This window comes from Elgaria multicarinata, chromosome 17 (genome assembly GCF_023053635.1).
Source record: "Elgaria multicarinata webbii isolate HBS135686 ecotype San Diego chromosome 17, rElgMul1.1.pri, whole genome shotgun sequence".
In the NCBI taxonomy this organism is placed as follows: domain Eukaryota; kingdom Metazoa; phylum Chordata; class Lepidosauria; order Squamata; family Anguidae; genus Elgaria; species Elgaria multicarinata.
In genome coordinates, this window is record NC_086187.1 from 4820058 (window position 1) to 4839329 (window position 19272).

Here is a 19272-nt window from a genome sequence, read left to right on the forward strand (position 1 = left end):
TTCCAGGCCCTCCAAGGTTCTCTCCGTCTGCCTGCCCTCACAGAATTCCCAATTTAAATGCTAATAAGTAATAATACCAGGCAAAACTAGTTACTCAGCTCCACACTATGATGCCATTCATGCCTGGCCACGAGGTGTGGAGGTATTGAGATTTAAGAACAGGTGAAACTCCTGGGAGCTCTTCTCTTTTTATGCTCATTCTACCTGATAGGTGGAAGCATAGGCGCATAGAGTCTAGAAGCTATGTGCCGATGGAGGTGTTGAAATGTCCTAAATAAAGAACTGTGTGCAAGTCTAAGGCTCATCACCTAATTTTTTTTGCTGTTTTTCCTTAATAAACTGTTTTTGTCAATAAGAATTTTGTCTAAGGGTATCTATTTTGCATCTGCGTTTCATAAAAGTATTTGCTTCTATGCAAAGGCCCCCCCTTTTTTTTTTACAGATTAGCAAGGCAGTAAGGTCCATGGCCTCCGACAGTTACCTTCCACAGCTTCTCTTTGAGTGGTGTTCAAGTAGCCCTAACAACTTTGTGGTGCTGCCTGTTGATAAATAGTCCTTGTTAATATGTTAAAACAAAGTACAGGCCTGGCCAGAGTAGTTCCTCCTGTGCGAATGTATTCAGAAAAGTAAAGACATGTGTGGTTTTGTTGATCTCTATTATGAGGTAAAAATTCATGTCCTGACATTTGGCTTTTAGATATAAAAATGTAGAATTTGGGGGCTGTTCAAGTAACCAATATGTCTTGGGCCAAATTTAATCTTTCTTGCTAGTATTTCAAGTTTGGGGGTATACATTGTCTCCCCTTGTGGGGGTGGGGAGTACAAATGTCCTGAATTTTCTGTTTTTCTTATTAATTGCGGTTTCTTGTAATTCATGTGTAAGTCAAAGACAATATCCTAAGAGTTTTGATGCATAAGTACACATTTCAGGGAGGCCCATATGTTTTTATACCCAGTACATGAAGTTTGCCTTTCATGGACTCGATGGCCTTGTAGGCCCCTTCCAACTCTGCTGTTCTATGATTCTATGATCATAAATATACACTCTTTACAGAACTTACTCAGAAGTTCCATGATCCTATAAACCTGGGAGTGTTTATTTTCAGGAGGGGAAAATAAATTTGCACACTAACACTATAAGGCTCACTGTACATGGGAAACCATTTTTATTATTGACATTTTAGTATATATATATATATTTTTACACAATGCAGTTAACAGCTCTTGTATAACATTTTAGTGAATTTCTAAGTTAGATGTGCAGAAACAGAGTAAGTGTTACAGAGCTTATATGGTGGCAGAGAAAGTACGTGCTTTTCAATCACCAGGAATCAATCCATTGAACATGTGGAGACAAACATTCTTTTGGGTAGGGAGGAAAACAAACCTGTGTTGAAACATACTTGCACATGAAATTTCAGTTCATTAGTATCAAACCCATTCTTTCTTCTTACCCCTTACCTGACATAGCCTCCAGACTGGCTTTAGAAATGCTTCTTAAGGCATTTGAAGATGACTTCTGTATGTGTAAACTCCTTGTGTAATAAAATGAGAGGGCAAAGGGGGGACTCTGTTGGGGCTAACACGCTTTCTTCAACGTAGCTTAAAAAACAGGCCACCTCAAAACAAAAAAACTATTAAGCAAAGCAGTTCTAATAACTAAAACAAAAATCCTTCAAAGAGATCTAATCCAGTATTGAAGTTTCACAGAGAAACAAGTCACCTTAGAACATTCCTAACTTTCAATTATGGCCACTCTTATAAATACATTTTTTTAAAAAATAAAAGTATGTTCTTTCCAAAGCAACGTTTCCGTTCACAGACATCCCATGTCCTCCTAGAATCGGTTGTCTCGGTACAACGAGATCTATACATCGTGTGCATTTGCATCTGGACCATGATGCTTGTCCAGTCCCTGTGGAATCAGCTGGAGGTGACCCACTAATTGTGGGGAGAAGTTCTGTGGCCACGTGAGACTGGCTGAGCATTAGTGGGACCAGAGCATGTATGTCTTCTGCAACAACGAAGTCTCCAATTCTGCAGATTAGATATGTTTGTATAAGCTTACTTCTGCATAGTTTAATCATTTTCAGTGGTACAGGTTTTTTAATAAATTGGAATGTTGTAGTAAACAAAGAATGTGGAGCACAGAATGGGTATCAGAGGGAATGAACTAAGGAAAAAGTAGTGGAGCTATTTCTTACCTTTCCCCGGTTAACATGTGGACCAGGATCCCTGCTTTTTTTTAAAAAAAATAAATCAGTAAAGCAGCGATTCCGTTTTCCAACTCTGGTGATTTGTAGCAAAACCTTGTATGTGCAGACTGTACCTGCATTGCCTATAAACATACCAAATATTGATGGAATCAAAACCTGAAAGATGAGGTTTATAGTTTTAAAAGCAAGTTTCTAGCTAATTATGACTGCAGAGATAAACTTTAAAAATGGTGGGCACTGCCTGGTACTAAGCTCAGAAGCCAGAGGGAGCAAACCTCCCATGGGTCAGAGGGGACGGGTGGGAACTATGGTGATCTCTGTGTTTCTCCCTGCGGTTTGCCAAGCAGAGAAGGGCGTTCGCACAAAATGCCAGAATTCCGGAGAATCCTGGCTTATCACTGGGGGATGCTATCACTTGTCTCCTCCCTTCTGTGGTAGTGGTTTCAATACCCAGCCTCTCACCAGGAGAGAAAAACAGCTTAGCATTACATCCAAACTGGGATCCCTGGTTTGTCCCTTCAAGCCAAGGTTTGAAACTGGACTACCGTTCCTGGTTTGCTTGGAAGTGGGAAGCCTGGAAGCAGATTCAGATGTAACATTAAGCTTTTCCCTCCAGGTGGATTCCTGAGGCTGGTCCTGCTGTTGTGAACCAAGATTTTATGGAATTCTGGCTTTTCATTTTGCAAACTTAGCAAGTTCTCAGTAAATATATGAAGTTTGATTTAAATAATTTAGGTGCAGAATTTGGGTGAGTTTCTTAAGTGTAGACCAAGTGTGGTCCCTACACCCTGGACACTTTTCTTGGCATCAGCCAAGGTGGTCTACCCCTCTCCCTTTTAAAACACACACACACACACACACTAACAAATTGTCTTACTGGGATTGCTACAAAGCAAAGTGAGGTCTTCTGGCCCATGCCAGCTTAATTTCCCATGAGTGTCTCTGGGCCACATGTGGGGCTCAGAGAAATTCTTAGGAAACTAAGATGGGGTGGGTGGTGGTGGGTGGGTGGAGGCTGCAAGTAGATATTTTCATCTACACTGTGGCCAGCCACAGAGAAAAAGGGGGGAAAGAAAAAGGGGCCTCCTATTTCCATCTGGGAAGGGGACCCCCCCCCCTAAAACAGAGCAGCAGTGGCTAGGGATGGCAGTGTAGGGGCTAGGAAGGCTAGCAGGGTGGGGTGGGGTGGGGTTCATGGAACCCAGCTGAGAACAACCTGGGTGGTTGCAGAGAGTTGTATGTTTGAATGGATGGGGAGGGGGAAAAGAAGAGAAAGAAAAAGGCGTTGGGGGGATTTCGGATCGATCCTGAAAGGGTGTGTTTTTGTGTGCTTGCAGTGAGAAAAAATGGAGAAAGGGATGTGTGTGCATCTAAGTGCACATAGATGAATGGCAGGTACTTGTGTGTGGGGGAAGGATAGATGGCTGGAGGGTGTAGTGTGTGAGAGAGGCAGACAGACAGACAGACACACTCTGGGTAGTGAGACAGGGTTAGAGAGAAAGATTGGGGAGAATGAGGATGTTTCCTTCTATGAAATAGGTTTCTGTTGGTGCTGAAAACTGTGGGTTCAAAGAAGTTATTTAGTGTGTTGGGGCTCAGACCCCACCTCTCTTTGGGGCAGGTTTCTTCTGCTTTGTGACTAGCCATGCCTCCCATGGCAGCCATTTTGTGGTAGTGCTCAAGACAGTTTCTTACGTTGCTAAATGTGCCTGTAGCCCAAAAAGTTTTCTTGCCCCTGTAGCTTATAGGCAGAGTGTTGCCTATAATGGGCATAGATCCTCTAGCCTGGCTTTTTCTCAAACCCTTCTGTCAACACAGAAAAGATCTTCCTGAAAAGAAGCCACACACAACTGCAGCCATCTCCCAAAGGAAACAGAATAATCTAAGGCACCTTATTCAGCTCAGCCATTTACAAAATATACACAAAGCCCCAGAGTGTGTTTATATCAAAGAGCACTTGTTCATCTCGGAGCATGTGAAAACAAAGCTTTTCTTTTTCTAAAATACTAATATACATTGTACATTTGTGCCCTAACCGAAAGGGTGGCAAATGCTTGTTTACATACCCTCTGGTTTTTTGTATTTTTTAAAGAAAGAAAACTTGCATCCCTTCCAGCTCATGTTTAATACTTTTTGTTGTTGTTGAAGTAATTATCAAAAAAAGAATGTGAAAAGTTGTTACGTTTTACTAAAGAGGGTAGGGAGAACAGTGTTATGACATCGTTAATAAAGTTGTGTTCAAGTTAAAACTTTAGATGCCGATTTTTCTTAGATGCTGCTGTGTGTGATGTTGCTGTTCTAAAGAAACACATGATGAATCCCCTCCTTGTGGACAGTAGCACTAAGTGTCCAGTGGCGTTTACATGAACAAGGTACTCCCACAGAGGTTACCTGGGAGTGCACATCCACATACTTTATACTGTCCACACATACTTTCCGTAAGGACTACGATCCCCACAGACAAGGACCAAATTCAGTGATTACGTAGGAGGGATATCCCAGAGTCTCCGGCTTTCTCTCAGGCCTGAGTTCAAAACATTTTAGTGCCTATAGCAGAAAATGCAAATGGTACACTCCCTTGCATGAATTTCCCATGAGGCTTGCACAAAGGAACTTCCCTGTGGGCTGTGCCCCCATGGGACAAATCCGTCTCTCACGCTTGTATTCTTAATGCCTTCAAGATTACAAGATTACCTGCTGGGTGGCTAACCTTGCCTCATGGTAGAGCTACCTCTGCTTTCATTGTCCCTTCTATGGTCAATACGTTTTGTTTATTTTATATTATTTTATTTTATTTATTGAGATACATGATGGTACAAAAAAAATGTAGCAGTGCCTACACTGATAATGACCACTTTGAACATTCAGGAATAGGCACGCATATTCCCCCCACTGAAGGAGGAAATGCGTTTCTCCGAAAGAGTAGTACAAGCGCTAGAGAGGATTAAGAGCTGGTTAAACACAAATTCGCACGTCATGCTTAAGGATGAGATTTGGCTTTGGCTTTAGGGAGTGCCCTGCCAACTATCTCCCCAGAGACTGCCCATGGAAAGGTTAGCCATACATCAGACTGCCGCCCATTAACGTCCATCCTTTGTACAGCAGAAAACTGTACCTACTTTATGCTGCTAGTTGAAAAGGAGTTGGTTAATTGTACTGAAATATCAGCAAAATTAGAGTGTTGGTATTGTTTTTTAATGCCCTTGAAGAGGAAACAGCAGTACAATTGGAGATGAGACTGATTTGCTCAGAATTGGTTGCTAACTTTTTCTTAGCTTTTGCCTGCTTGAACCTCCACACACACACACACCCCACTCCCAGCTTGCTTTTTTGCCAGCCTGAAAGTGTTTCCCAGAAGAGCTGCCCCAGGAATGTTTCTGCTCCCTGGATACAGTCATTTTCCTGTGCTTCTCCCAAGTCACACTACAAAGTGTTATTTCCAGCTGCTTGTTACAGCCAAAATTAAGATTAGAATTAGTGTCAGGTTTCATGGAGGGCATTTCCCCCCTCCCTCTGCCCCCAGGGTGCCTGCCTTCTGCAACCCTTCAGCCATAATGGTAGCATTTTGCAACATTGAAAGCTCGTGTTTCCTAAATTAGGGGCTTGCTTTTAGAAGGGGAAACTGGAGTAGGAGAAGGTACGAGGCATGGAAAAAAAGTTTTGCAAAGAAAAGGACTTGTTATGCACTTGGGCTAAAAGGAGGGTGTTTCAAGCACTAACTATAAACAGATGAAGTTCTTCTCCCGCACTCCTTTTAAAAAGAGAAAATCCACAGAGAAACCTTTACAATCTTGGAATGGTCAGCCAGCCGTTTATGAAGATGTTAACACTGTAGCCCATAGTGGTGTAAACCATAGCATTCAATTCAGCGGAGAGAAAATGTGCTCTGTTTCTGGAGTTAAAATGTTTAAAATAGCTAACAGAAAAAGGGAGAGGAGAAGAAACTCAAACAATTATATAAAAATGGTCCTATAAATAATATATTCTAAATATTACGGGTTAAGTGATCCAAAATTAAAACAAAATACAGGGATTTTTTTGTGTCTGCTTTACCTTTCCTACTCGCTAGTGTCAGAGCTTCAGCTACCTTTTTATGACATTTGAGTTCTGCAGATTCAGTGTCTCTCTTTTCTCTTTTACTACGTTTGTACAATGAGAAGAGCTTGAAAATCTGCCTTGTACAAAGCAACGCAAAACTATGGAAGAAAAGCAGAGCGTGGAGTGTCTTGGAGCTATGCCCACGCAGGGGGTGGGGGCACGATTCGTGCACATTGCAAATGTCTTGTTGCAGGAGGAGCTGAAAAGGAAGAGGAGCTACTTGACTGGCTCAGAAGTTGCTGAAAATCTCCCGTTTCTTGTTCCAGTCCATCTGCGGGGCCCGCTTGTTCACGCGCTTGGCCCGGACTTTCTCTTTGGCTTCCGCTGCGGTTGGACTCAGGTTCAAGCCGCTTTCTTCAAACGGATCCTTTTTCTCAGGCTCTCCCACCTAATGGAGACATAAGAAAGATTCAGCAGAGAAAATTGTTCGAGGCATGGGCTTCCTGTGGTGCATACGTGCATTTCTTTTGCTCCTCCAAGTTGTCTCTTTTCAAACTAGTTTTGGAAGCAGCACAAAGACCTCATTAAACCTGCAAACAGAGAAATAACAGCAAGCCACGAAACCAGCGCTAACGTCCCCTCTTGGGACACAAATTAGTCTCTTGAACCGTTTGCTTCTGAAATGGACAAGATATAGCCTCTGCTCTTAAGAAAAAAGTAACAAGTGAGAGATGTCCTTTCAGACTTCTGCAGAAGTGATTGCTTGACTGCCAGTTATGCATTTTACTATTCCTGCCGTAAGAAAACGTTAATTTATTATCAGAGTCTGCTCCAGGAATGAGGCAAGCAACAAGGTTCATTGAAATGCACATGACAAAGCCATGACACACTTTTAAACCTTTTTATGTATAAAGTAATCTCAAGAACCTACCATTCTGAGCAAAAAGAGAGGCAGTTGTTTTCTAAGCAGTCTGTTTTTCTGGTCCAAACTACCAGACACTCCTCTATCTGCAAGGTTCCAGGTGTGTATTCTTTGGATGATGGGCAGGATACAAATTATGATAAATGACTCATGTAAGCGAGCCAAGCTGTATGCCAAAGCAGGAGGCAAAATGAACCCAAAGTGACAGCCATTAGCGAGTCCTAAATGGGCAGAAATTCTATCCCATATCTAAATATGACAGGAAGAATTAGCTGTCTGGGGCCTGATAAAGGGATAGCAGCAGGTTGAATTAACTGACATTTTGCTTCCTCCTCCTCCTTCTATGATGGGGATCAGCAGCTGGCAGCCTTTAATCTAAATCCGCCCTCTGAACTGCCAACAGTTCATGTGGATGAGCAGCATCTGACAATGGGATGTGGGACTTTGATTTGCCACCTCCCCATGTAGGACTATCTCTGGGCCTGTTCAGAAGACACCTTAAACCCATCTGAAGGCTTTTAGTTAAGCACCAGGGTTTAAGGTGTCTTGTGTGATGCGTTTTGCTAAACCTTGCTCACTCACTAACCACAGTCAGACCATCTGCAGTGGGTTTAGCAGCTCTAACTGTGGCTTAGGGTGTTGTGTGCAGCAGCACGGCTTGCGGTTAGTGCTAACCCCAGAGAACCACAGTTCCGCTACTCACAGAGCCTGAAGTCTCATCTGAACAGGCCCACAGCGTCTGCCCAGGAAAATTAGCTGCTAACCAGGGTTGTAAGACATAAAGAGTTCCTTTTACTGCCATTAAAAACCCTACACCTTTGGTAGGCTCAGGGCCAATGTAAACCAAGAAAAGCCCTGGGCAGAACCAAACCAATGCCTGTAATAAAACGGGACATGTATCACTGCTGGCAAAAGCCAAATGGAACCAGCAAAGCACTGCTCTCCCTCACGCCCCATCCCGGCGTGGAAAGAATGTGTAGTCTGGACTCCGGCAAACGAAGAGACAGTCGCTCCTTTGCAAGTGCATGAAGCAATCTTCAGTCATTCAAGCTTCCCTGTGGTTTTTGTCAAGCTTTCTTTAATCAAGGCTGCACATTTTTTCCCTTAAAAGAAAGGGCAAGGGGGGGGGGGGGAATAATAAGCTGTGTTGCATTTAAGCATTTTCCTTCACATTTGAATGCAATTAAGCCCTTTAATTATAGGCTCTGGGAGGGGTGGTCTAGTTAATTGCTGGCTTTTTTGTGGGAAAGGTTTATACTGCTTTTGCATCAACGTATTCCAAGCAGCTTGTCTTGTTCTAGCTTCCTTCATCCTGAGAGATCCCGGAAGTATACATCAGGCAAGTCAGTTTGACTATGGCCACCTCTGGGGTGGAACATGGCAGAGGTTTTACAGCTTGCAGTAATGATGAGTGACCGATTAAAAATGAGGCAAAAGGAGAGGGGGGATGATGTATATAAACTACAAATAAAAAGTGAAAGAGCTTTTCTACACGAGGCTGTTAATCTGCTGTATCTACTTTTGGTTTTGTAGCAGAATTGCCATCCAAGCACTACACAAAGAGTGTTGCCTGCTTTTTCTCTACATAACCTCTAGGTGGCATTGCAGTCTCAGGCAATAATGAAATAACTCAAGTGGAAAAAACATTTTCTTTCACTTTCAGAAACATCACATTTTCCCTGCTGTAAAAAAAATCTATCTGAAAGTGCTGTTTAAAAACAGAAGCAGAACTTGAGGGTCACGACATTGGCTAATGAACCTGTAAACAGCCATAAGTCGAGAATGACAGGCGCACAATAAATACTTTGTGTGATAAAGTTCAAAGTAACAGAGTTCCAAGTGCATGCTTGGAACAAAAGAACAGGAAAGGGTGGAAAACAGGAGGTGGAAAACCTTAAACAGGAGGGACTAGAAACTTGGAAAAGCAATGCAGGAAGGAGCAGCTAGCCAGTGCAGTGCAGAAACAGAAAGAGATACATCCCTAGAATTTACTTAGCAGGAAAGAGATGGCAGAATGGAAGGCCAGCAAGGACAAGAATGCATCTGTTTGGGTGAGAGGCAGGCAAAGTATGAACCAAAATAGCAGTAGAAGAAATGAGGCAAAAGGTAGGTGGTCTCTTGGGAGACATAGGAAAGGCGGCAGGGGCAGAACTTGGAAGAGGGAGGAGAAGGAAGAGGAGGAGTCAGGGAGAGCTCCAGGATGGCCTGCCTGGAAGAAAGGGGGCACCACGCTCTCTCTGACAGTGAAAGAGTGCTTGGAAAAGGAAGAAACTACACGAGGTTTGCTATTCAATGCAGGGGCTAGATAAGAAATAGTGTTTCTTTTACCTCTGACTCCTTCTCAGGACTTTGGCAATCGCTGTGGGTCGAAGACATGGATCCTCCATTCAGCTGTTACGGATGGAAATAGGTGTATATTTATTACAAGAGATGGGTTTGGACTCCCAGGAGGGATAAGAACGCTATTTGGTCAGTCACAGAGCAGCAATGTTGAGGTTTTTGCAAATGTGGCATTGCTGACTCGGGGACATGTGAAGAGGATACGCCTTCGACAGAGGAAAAGGAAGGTGAGTCGGGCCAGTCCATCTACCCTTCCATCCTTCCTCCCAGGTACCAACTACAAATGATTTCCAAGCAGTTTCATAGGCCGAGAGTCATGGAATACTTTAGGAAAGGCGGTTTGTTTCACCAGACCAATTTTCTCATTGTCAACTGTAGCCCTCTGACATCATTATTGGATCTGCAGGAGAACAATGTCATTTTATAGCCTTTAAGCCTGTAAAGACAGATCTGAAAGTGTGGGGCTGATGCTGGCCAAAATCATAGAAACACAGGCTGGGTGAAGCAGGAAGCAGTCAGGAACTCCTTCGTTGATTCTGAATTGACATGTCTTAAATACAAGTATCAAGGCAAAAACTTGGCACTAAGCTCTGGTATAACTTCTAAACGGGCTCACTTAGCATTTACCTGCGTTTGTGCTGAACCATTGGTCACAGGCTGAGGAACTCCACCTGAGGACAAAGCACATTCAACACCTATATGAAACTCAAACTACAGGAAAATGGATAATGTACAGAAAAATGAAAGACCCCCAAGAACTATCGTTGTGTCAAATGATGCTCTTCTTTGGTTTTACAACTATTACCAAGCTTCATTCTGTGGCCACCGAGGCATAGGAAGCTGTCTTATATAGTCAGACCCTTGGTCCATCTAGGCCAGTATTGTCATCACTGACTGGCAGCAGCAGCAGCAGCTCTCAAGGGTTTCGGTCAGGAATTTTTCCAGCTCTACCTGAAGATGCTGCTGGGACTGAGCCTGGGACCCTCTGCATGCAAAGCAGGTGTGCTCTGCCACTGAGCTATGGCCCCTCCCTCCCTCCCTCCCTCCCTCCCAATGAGAGATCCTGAAAGACAGGAGGAGGACTCTACCACATAGTACAGATTGCCTATTCTTGAAGGGAAAACGCCCACATCCTCCACCCTTGAAATAACTGCATGCAGGAGTTGCAGATGTGTGTTTCTGTGGGCCAAATTAGACGCCATGCGAGTTGCACAAATTCGGTTGACGTGCACTACTAGTTGCATAGGGAGGGAAGCCTCCATAGGTGCCAAAGGAAAAAAAAAGGCTCCCCACCACCACCATGTAAAATGCAGCTTCAGGAGAGATTTTTGCCAGGACCATAGCGGGGGGGGGGGGGGGGGGGGCAGTTGCCCCGTAGAGCTGCTAGTCCCATTTTTAAAAATGTGCATGTTGACTGGAATCAGCTTATTTGAAGGACTTCCTGCACCTGTATGGCCCTGCCTGGGCCCTAAGAATAGCCACAGAGGCCCTGCTCACATTCCCAGCAGTAAGATCTATTGTGAAAGGACCTTTTCTGTCGTGGCCACATCCTGATGGAATGCCCTACCACAAAATGTGTGTGTTATTTTAAATTGTGCTTTAAAGACTTCGCCCCCCACCCCCTGCTTTTAAATGAATGTGGCTGCGTTCGAACAACGCAATAGTCAATGGTGGGGTAATAATCAACTTGACTGTTGTTTGTCTAGGGGGATACCCCATACAACATGATAATAATCAACTGTGGAGTAGATTAAGATCAGTATTGAGTTGACTATTTGTCCATGCTGAGTTGATTCGCTCATCCCCTGCCCTCTCTCCCCACCTCAGTCTTCCCACCAGTATCCCATCAGCCATTGCTGCTGAAAAACTATCCTGCCAGCTGGACTAGAGCGGCAGCTGCCGCTTTGACCACTCTTGCCTTGTGACTCAGTGGCCGACAAAATAATCAACAGTGCCCAACACACAACACGATAACCATCAGTGGTTCAAATATACCCAACTCTGCTCAGTGTTGGTTCTTCGTGTGGGTTATTTTGGCCAAATAACCATCCATTGGTTAAAAAAATCCCTCCACAAAACACGATAACGCACAGTGGGTTAAATAACCAACCTTCAACTATTCAAACCACCATTGGTTATTGTGTTGTCTGAACCCCGTCTGCATGTCCATTTCCAGTTAGTTTTTCTTGCTACTGTTTTAAATGTTTTAGGCTACTGTTAAATCTGTATTTTATATTTTATTGTTTTAACATTTTACTGCATGAAGCACCTTGATGAGGCTTTGCCTCGCTAGGCAGCATAAAAATACTTTAAATAAATGCATATTTTACAACATTAAAAGTGAATGTAGGAATTGGGCCATTAGAAATAGTCGGCGTGCAATCTTTTCTTAAACCGAAGCAACCTTACTGAGAACCTGCACACGTGCAATCCAGGAATTCTAGTGGAACTCTTGTGCAATCCCCCCCACCCCCCGGACCCTGCCCCAGTTCCTTTTTGCCTGGAACTCAGCAGACAGCCTGGCCTGCTCCTCAGCAATCACTTAAACCCACAAAAGAAGAGGCAAGGGAGCATATTTGAGCAGTGCCATTAGCATTTTGAAACCAGGTCCCAACATTAATGCTTGTTTTTGTCTTGCTGGCTGCTCCTCCAGAGGAGAACAGGGCATTTATTATATGCAGTGCCAAAACGAAAGTATCTCTGGCCCCTATCTCTTGTTTGCTCCCAGCGTCTGACACCATCCCTGCCCCCCGCCACTGCTCCTCTGGATCCCTGAATTGTTCCAACTCATTCTTTTGGATTCTTCTCTCCACGGAAAGCCAGGAAGAGACAGTCCAGTGCTGGAGGCAGAATTCAGCTTAGATAAGAAACAGCTGTGTTACAAACACAGAGCTCTCCATTCAACCCAGCCAAGGAAAGAGTGTGTGTGTGTGAGGAGAGAGAGAATATACGCTCGGTGGAACGCAGTGATCTTCCCTGGCTAACCAGCAGACAGCAATAATGTAAACCCAGTGGGGTGGGTGGGATCCACTGCTTGTGTACAGCAGCAAGGACCCTGGGTCTTAGTTCTCGTGAAAAGGGCTAATTGTTGCTGCTTTGCAAACCATTACTCCTCACTTGTGCCTGATACCAGTGATGTTGTGAGACAAGCAGCTGTTGCTTCGCTTGTTGAACCCCAGGTGCAGCAGCTCAGACCTGCCAGAATTCCTGCCCGTAATCCCCAATACATGAAAACTAGCTGCAGTTATCCAGGGACTCTGTATGCGCTCAGAGCAACTCAAGCAAGCCTGGAGGTGCAGAGGAAACAGACTTCAATCCAAGGGCTGATTTTCAGATGTTCCGCTTTTAGCAGGTACTCAGACTGTGAAATCTGCTTGTGCCTTACCTAGCCCACTAACACCACAACGCCTGATTCGCTGGCAAAGGGATTATGCCATCAGGTCCACATTCCCAAATGAACACGTGGTTCATATGAATCCAATGGTGGGCAAGCGCCATGTGTCAGCAATCTAGGTGCTGTGCAGGTCCTTTCACACATTAGATGCCAACAGATGTGCATCAGAGAATTGCAGCCAACCAGAGCTCCTTGACTGCAGATGGACAGGTCTGTTTGTTTTCATTGAGACTGCAGGATTTTCTGTCTTATGCTTGTTACATCCCATTTCTGCATAAGTTTATAATGTTGGTGGGTTTTTTTTAAAATCTGCACGGAAATTCATTGTTTCGCACATTTCCCCCAAATATATCCATTTCTGCATGCAGTTTTCAAATATATGCATTTTTCCAAGTACTTTTCCATTGTTGTAATACAGTTTCCATTAATATGCACATTTTTGATGAACACTCCCTCCCCTCACCAAAAAACTGCGTCATCAAGCTCAGAAAGTGTGGATTTTCGTACAGGATTCTGTCTCAACTCATTTATTGGCTCAGAAGGTCCCAAACTGGTTAATCCATATAGAAAACTTGACGGAGTGGTTTTCTCACCCCTGACAAGTGCACTTCTATGATGTGTACACATATTACCTTTTTAGATATACACCTAGAGTGGGGACTGGGCATCACAATAAACACAAAGCTGTTATCAAGTCTTACTCCTCTGCAACATGTAGTAAAACTTACCCAGTGTCTTGCATTCTACAAACACACCCCACCCTTTCTGGCAATCAGTTATGTGGAATGACAACGGTCAACGGCACAGCATGGTAATGCCGGAACACTAGTAATTTTTACCACTTGTTACAAAGAGAGAGAATTCGGCACGGGATGAACTCCTGTGTTTCGGGGTAGCCCAGTGTTTTTCAAAGCAACTTGTTTCACTATAAAAAATATATTCTGAAGTGCTGTTCTGTCATTCCCAACAGTGATGGAACATCCAAACCAGACAGCACGATCTTGGAACAAAATAGCTTCTCAAAGAATATTCTGGGGAGCAACACCATCTCAAACGGGTCCAACTTTGGTAGTGGTTAGAGTATCCAACAATAACGAAAGGAGCACAGAAACTCACTGGTTAACTTTGGGGCAGGATCTATCTCTCAGCTTAACCTACCTCACAGGGTTGTTGTGAGTACAAAAAGGAGACGCCTTGATCTCTTTAGCAGAAATGCAGGGTTTATCAACAAAGAAAATAAACCAGATTGTAATTAAGAAGATTGATTTTACTTTTCAAACCATGAAAAGCCTTCCTGGTGGGTGTCTTTTGTCCCCTTAAATGGGAAACCAATCTAGAGTATAAACAGGTCTCATTTTTCATGTGTCGTGTTCATTATATTCTATAATGACGGAAATCATATCCCACTGGCCTAATGCAGAGTCCTAGCATTAAAATAGATTCTGGAATGTAGGCTGGCTGGGGATGATGGAAGTGGTAGTCAAAACATACCTGGAAGGGCACAAGGTTGAGGGAGGATGCTACAGATTTCAGAACCGTGCTGGATCAGATCAAGTGTCCCTCTGTTCTAGTATTCTGTTCACACAGTGGCCAATCAGCATCTCACGGGAAATCCGCAAGCAGGGCAGGAGTGCAACAGCACCCACCCACCCATGTCCCCCAGCACCTAGTATACATCAGTATACTACCTCTGACACTGGAGGTAGCATATAAATATCAGGACTAGTAGCCATTAATAGTCTTCTCCTCCAGGAATTTGTCCAATCCCCTTTTAAAGCCGTCCAAATTGGTGTCCTTTTATTTCTTTATTTGTTATATTTATATTCCACCGTTCCTCCAGGGAGCTCATACACGATCCTCCTCCTCTTCCATGTTATCCTCACAACAACCCTGTGTGGTAGGTTAAGCTGAGAGTCAGTGAGTAGCCCAAACTCTCCCAGTGAGCTTCCATGGCTGAGTGGGGATTACAACCTACACCCTGGCCCTCCATTTCTCAATCATGTTCAGCGAAAACTCGTATGTTCCCTTCCCTCCCCAAAGTTGATTCTTGCGAGGAATGCCTCACCTCGGATGTGCTCCTCTGCAGGGGTAACGCCCAGCTTCTTGAAGTATTCGTCTGTTTCGGGATCCACTACCAGCAGCTTGGCTTCGTTCTCCTTGGACTTAATGTGTGATACAACCTCGGAGTGCTTCATGCTTTCCACATTGATCCCGTTGACCTGCAGATGAGACAACCAGGGTTGGGGGGGCGGGGAGAAGAGGCTGAACACCAGTGCAGCAGGGAGGTCGTGCTCGTGCCCAAAATCAACAGAAGAGCCCAAGCCGGTGGAACTGAACCAGTGAAGATGCAGGTCCACCATGGGAGGTCTCCCATGAGTCAGGCTCAAACTGATTTGGCAATCATTTCCTCTTCCCAGAGACCATAGTTCCAGGGGCAGGTTGTGGAAAAGGTGTCACCCAACTAGAATTCCAAGAATTCTTCAAGGAAGCAATGGGAGTTACATAGGTATAAAATCAACAGGGGTCTGTAAGGCTATCTCTCCTATTCTCCTGCTCCACTTCTGTGCTCGTAGGTTTGAGGCTAGAGGTCCAGGTACAACAATATTGGAGAACTTTTACTTCTCCATAATGCAAAAGCATGTGACAACTCTCAGGCGCCCCGGGGGGGGGGGGATATCCACACAGGATTCACAGTCCCTCCTTCTCTCCAGAGGACCCTGGGAACTGCAGTTCTATGACGAGGAAGAGTAATGGCATTTTCTGTGATGAGGATCTGTAATGGCATTTTCTCTCTGCCTTACCAAACTACAGTTCCCAGGATTCTTGGGGGGGGAGGGGAATCAGAACAGGTAAATCAGCAGAAAATATTTTGCCAGTTTAGTTTGCAGTGCAAATGGGTTTGTAGCACAAACGAGGCCTTGGAGCAGGGGGATAAAAATTGCATTGACCTGTTCTAATACTTTTGCCCAGAATATCCTGAAGGGTTAATGTACCCTGTTGCACAACTGTAAAGATTACATCAACATGCTGGATTTTAAGACTTCAGAACCCAAAACAGAGACATATCCCCAATGGATTTGCAAACCTTCCTCCCCTCACTGCCTCACACAAAAAACCTGTGTGTGTGTGTGTATGAAAACAAGAGCTAAAATATCTCTCAGAACAAAGGAACTCACAGACAGAGGGGAATAGCTCTGCTGTGATCAGGCTATTTTAAATGAGAACAAAGGCAGAATTCACTGGACTGGGCTGGCAGCTTCGGTAAACAATTGCTGCCTTTTTGTCAGCCAGGATAATGAAGAGAAGGAGATCACTTTGCTCATGTACAGGCGCCATTTATCACCTGACAATGGAAAGCAATTAATCAGTTCATCATGCTGTACACTGCTTTTTCACTGCGTTTTTGGAGGGAAAATGTGAACCACTGAGGACCAAAGTACACAGAAAGTTAGTTGTGTGTTGAAACAAGCGTGTTTAACCTGGCTGCTTTTATTTTGGAGAAAAAGCTGCTGTGGTGCTCCAATGGAGAATCTGGTCCGGACTGGGACCCTGTGCAGGTTTCTGCTGAACATTGCCCGTTGCCTGGCTGCTGTTTGCCACCCAAAGATGCTGTTTACTGCAAATATCTTAAACCAACATCAAACCATGGTTTCATATTCTGATTCGTTTTGAACCTGCTAACCGTAGTTTCTTGGTTCATATCTAGCAGAAAACGATAGGTTGTTGAAGATTTCCTAGCTTAAGGTAGTGCACTGAGAAGGGAGGAGGGAAGTCAAATCAAAGTTGTAATTAACTTTTTTTTTCAGGTCACTATTCCTAGGAAGCACACAGCTCTTCAGGCATGCTAAAATCAGTATGTGCGCAAGTCTTAAAATATTTTAAAATATTCCAATAAAAATAGATTTACTAACAAAGCTTTGAATGTGTTTCGCCATAAAGCAGTTAAACCAAAATGTGCTCTATTTTTCCCTAATCAAATATTTCAGTACAAATACTTTTAGCTATTGGGAAAACAGCTGAGATATGTTTATATCACATAAAGTTAACATTTCGTTTTGGTTACTAAGTATAAGTCAATGAAAATAGTGGATCCAGATCTACACCAAGCAGGATATAACACTTTGAAAATGATGTATGAATGTGTCCTGAGCCTGAACAGTTGTCAATAGAGATGTGAAGGCTCGGAAAACCCAGAAAAATTCAGAAAAAAACCCAGTTTTTTCCTGAAGGCTTTTTTTGGTTTTTTTCCAAAAAATTGGGGGGGGGGAATGAAGAAAAAATGGATTACGGGATGTTTTATTTTAGCATGATGAATAAAATGTTTAAGACAAGGTATTCAGATATTTACTTCTCCAAATGATTTCTAAAAACTGTACAGTATCAGATTATTACAATGTCTGTGCACCAAGGACAAGCAAGTCTTAGGTTGCAAACTGAGACTACAACTCTCAAATGCAAGAGCAAGATGGATTTCTGCCTCTAGGGGGCAGCACTGCTATTGAAGCAGAGACTGAAACTAATACTGATAGCTATAGCTCAGGAAATGTGTCTGATTAAATTTCATGCATATTCATTGAATCTTGGTGTGTTCCCCCCCCCCCATTTTTCTCAATTCTTTTTATGGGAATGGGGGCTTTATGTCTTGACACTGGAGGACTAGCGGAGACATAAATAATTTTCTTTGTTACTAATGTTGGTGGTTTCTTCAGTTGTTGTTTTTTAAAATTGTTTTTTGCTTGCTCATAAATTGGCAGAACCAAAGAGGTTACTTACAGTTCAGGTGTTCCTAACAGTTCAGGAGCTTATAGCTCCATTTGTTACCCCCCAAAAGTAAAAAAAGTACATTAAATTTGTAATAATTGTTTGAATACACTACTTTTAATATACCAAATGTAATAATTTTATTCCAAACCAGCTTATAATTGCATTTTATGTTCCTAAAGTAACAAAGTGACTTTCAATCTGTAAAAAGTGCCAATATTGCATTATTTCAATTTTTCTGAAAATTTCCGTCCCCCGTCCCCCCACCGGAAAATCCGGGGGGGGGGGAGTTTTTTTCCACGGCTTCAAAATTCCCGGAAATTTTACATCTCTAGTTGTCAAAACCATTATAAACCGTTATAAAGCAGTAGTTGATTTAGGTCAGTGGAGCTTTTTTTCAAAACAGTTTGCTGATTTTCTGGAGGCAAGCAGGGGTCTCTTTTTTCAGCATTAGCTCCCTTATCTTAAGCACGCAGAAAATACAGCCGATCTACCAGCAAGGCCTGTTACTGAGGGCCAAACTAATTGTTATCAACATAACTGAGTCTCCCCATCTCCAAAAAGATATCATAGATTGAGGGAAAGTGGGGGCAACCAAAATAATGAGGGGCTTGCAGCACCTTCCCCAGGAGTAAACGTTAAAACATGAGGCATTTTAAGTTTGGAAGAGCCTTCCCCAATCTTCGTTATCTCCAACATATTTAGAGGCCCCTCAAGCACGAGGCCTGAAGCCGTGCCTTACGCGGCTTGTTCCTGAATCCAGCACTGCCCATAACCCTTTGCTTATATGTGACTAGGCAGACTCAGGTTTAAATCAGTGAGCCTGTGGTCTGGCGATCATACATGTGAACATGTGAAAGTACTACAAAAATGCTCAGTGTAATCATCCTTAGCGGAACTTCTGTGGAGCACCTGGAGTGTTCAAAGTGCTCCACGTTCAGGAACTTAGCCATCCTCCCAACAGCCCCTTAAGGTTCGTCAGAGAGTAAAGTAACGGACATTGTAACTGGAAGTGGAGACTGAGGGCTCATCTACACCAAGCAGGATATTCCACTATGAAAGTGGTATGAAAGTGGTACATAAAAGGCAGGAGCCACACTACTGCTTTATAGAGGTATTGAAGTGCACTGACAACTGTTGGGGCCCATGACACATACTATATACCACTTTAATACCGCTTTCATAGTGTTATATCCTGCTTGGTGTAGATGTGTCGATGGGCCCCAACAGTTGTCAGTGCACTTCAGTACCACTATAAAGCAGTAGTGTAGATCCTAAAGTGCACTTCAAAACAGCTATAAAACAGTAGTGTGGCTCCTGTCTTTTATGTACTACTTTCATACTGCTTTCAGAATGGAATATCCTGCCTGGTGTAGATGAGCCCCAAGAAAGGGCTAAGTTGCCTTTGTAGCAGCCATTGGTCTCTTTCTTCTACAGATAATATTGTATAATGCTGCCTTTGCAGTGTGTGTGTCAGGATCTACACTGTTGCTTTATAGCGGTATTGAAGTGCACTGACAACTGTTGGGGCCCATTGACACATCCATACCAAGCAGGATATAACACTATGAAAGCGGTATATGGAATGTGCCATGGGTCCC

At 43.5% G+C, this 19272-nt stretch overlaps 2 protein-coding genes across 4 annotated transcripts in view; both read right to left on the reverse strand.

Moving 5' to 3' along the window:
• The window catches only part of TSC2 (TSC complex subunit 2), a 187002-nt gene that overhangs the window by 66018 nt on the left and 101712 nt on the right, over positions 1-19272 (reverse strand). The window lies entirely within an intron of this gene.
• NHERF2 (NHERF family PDZ scaffold protein 2) overlaps positions 1144-19272 on the reverse strand; it is an 89596-nt gene continuing 71467 nt past the window's right edge. For 2 of the 3 annotated variants that reach the window (XM_063143092.1, XM_063143090.1), the window contains 4 exons: positions 14976-15129; positions 10144-10187; positions 9505-9567; positions 1144-6702 (listed from right to left, as the gene is read on the reverse strand). In XM_063143092.1, coding sequence (XP_062999162.1) covers positions 6544-6702; positions 9505-9567; positions 10144-10187; positions 14976-15129 — 420 coding nt within the window. In that variant the 3' untranslated portion in view covers positions 1144-6543. The remainder of the gene's footprint in view (positions 6703-9504; positions 9568-10143; positions 10188-14975; positions 15130-19272) is intronic. The other variant, XM_063143091.1, reaches the window with a different exon arrangement.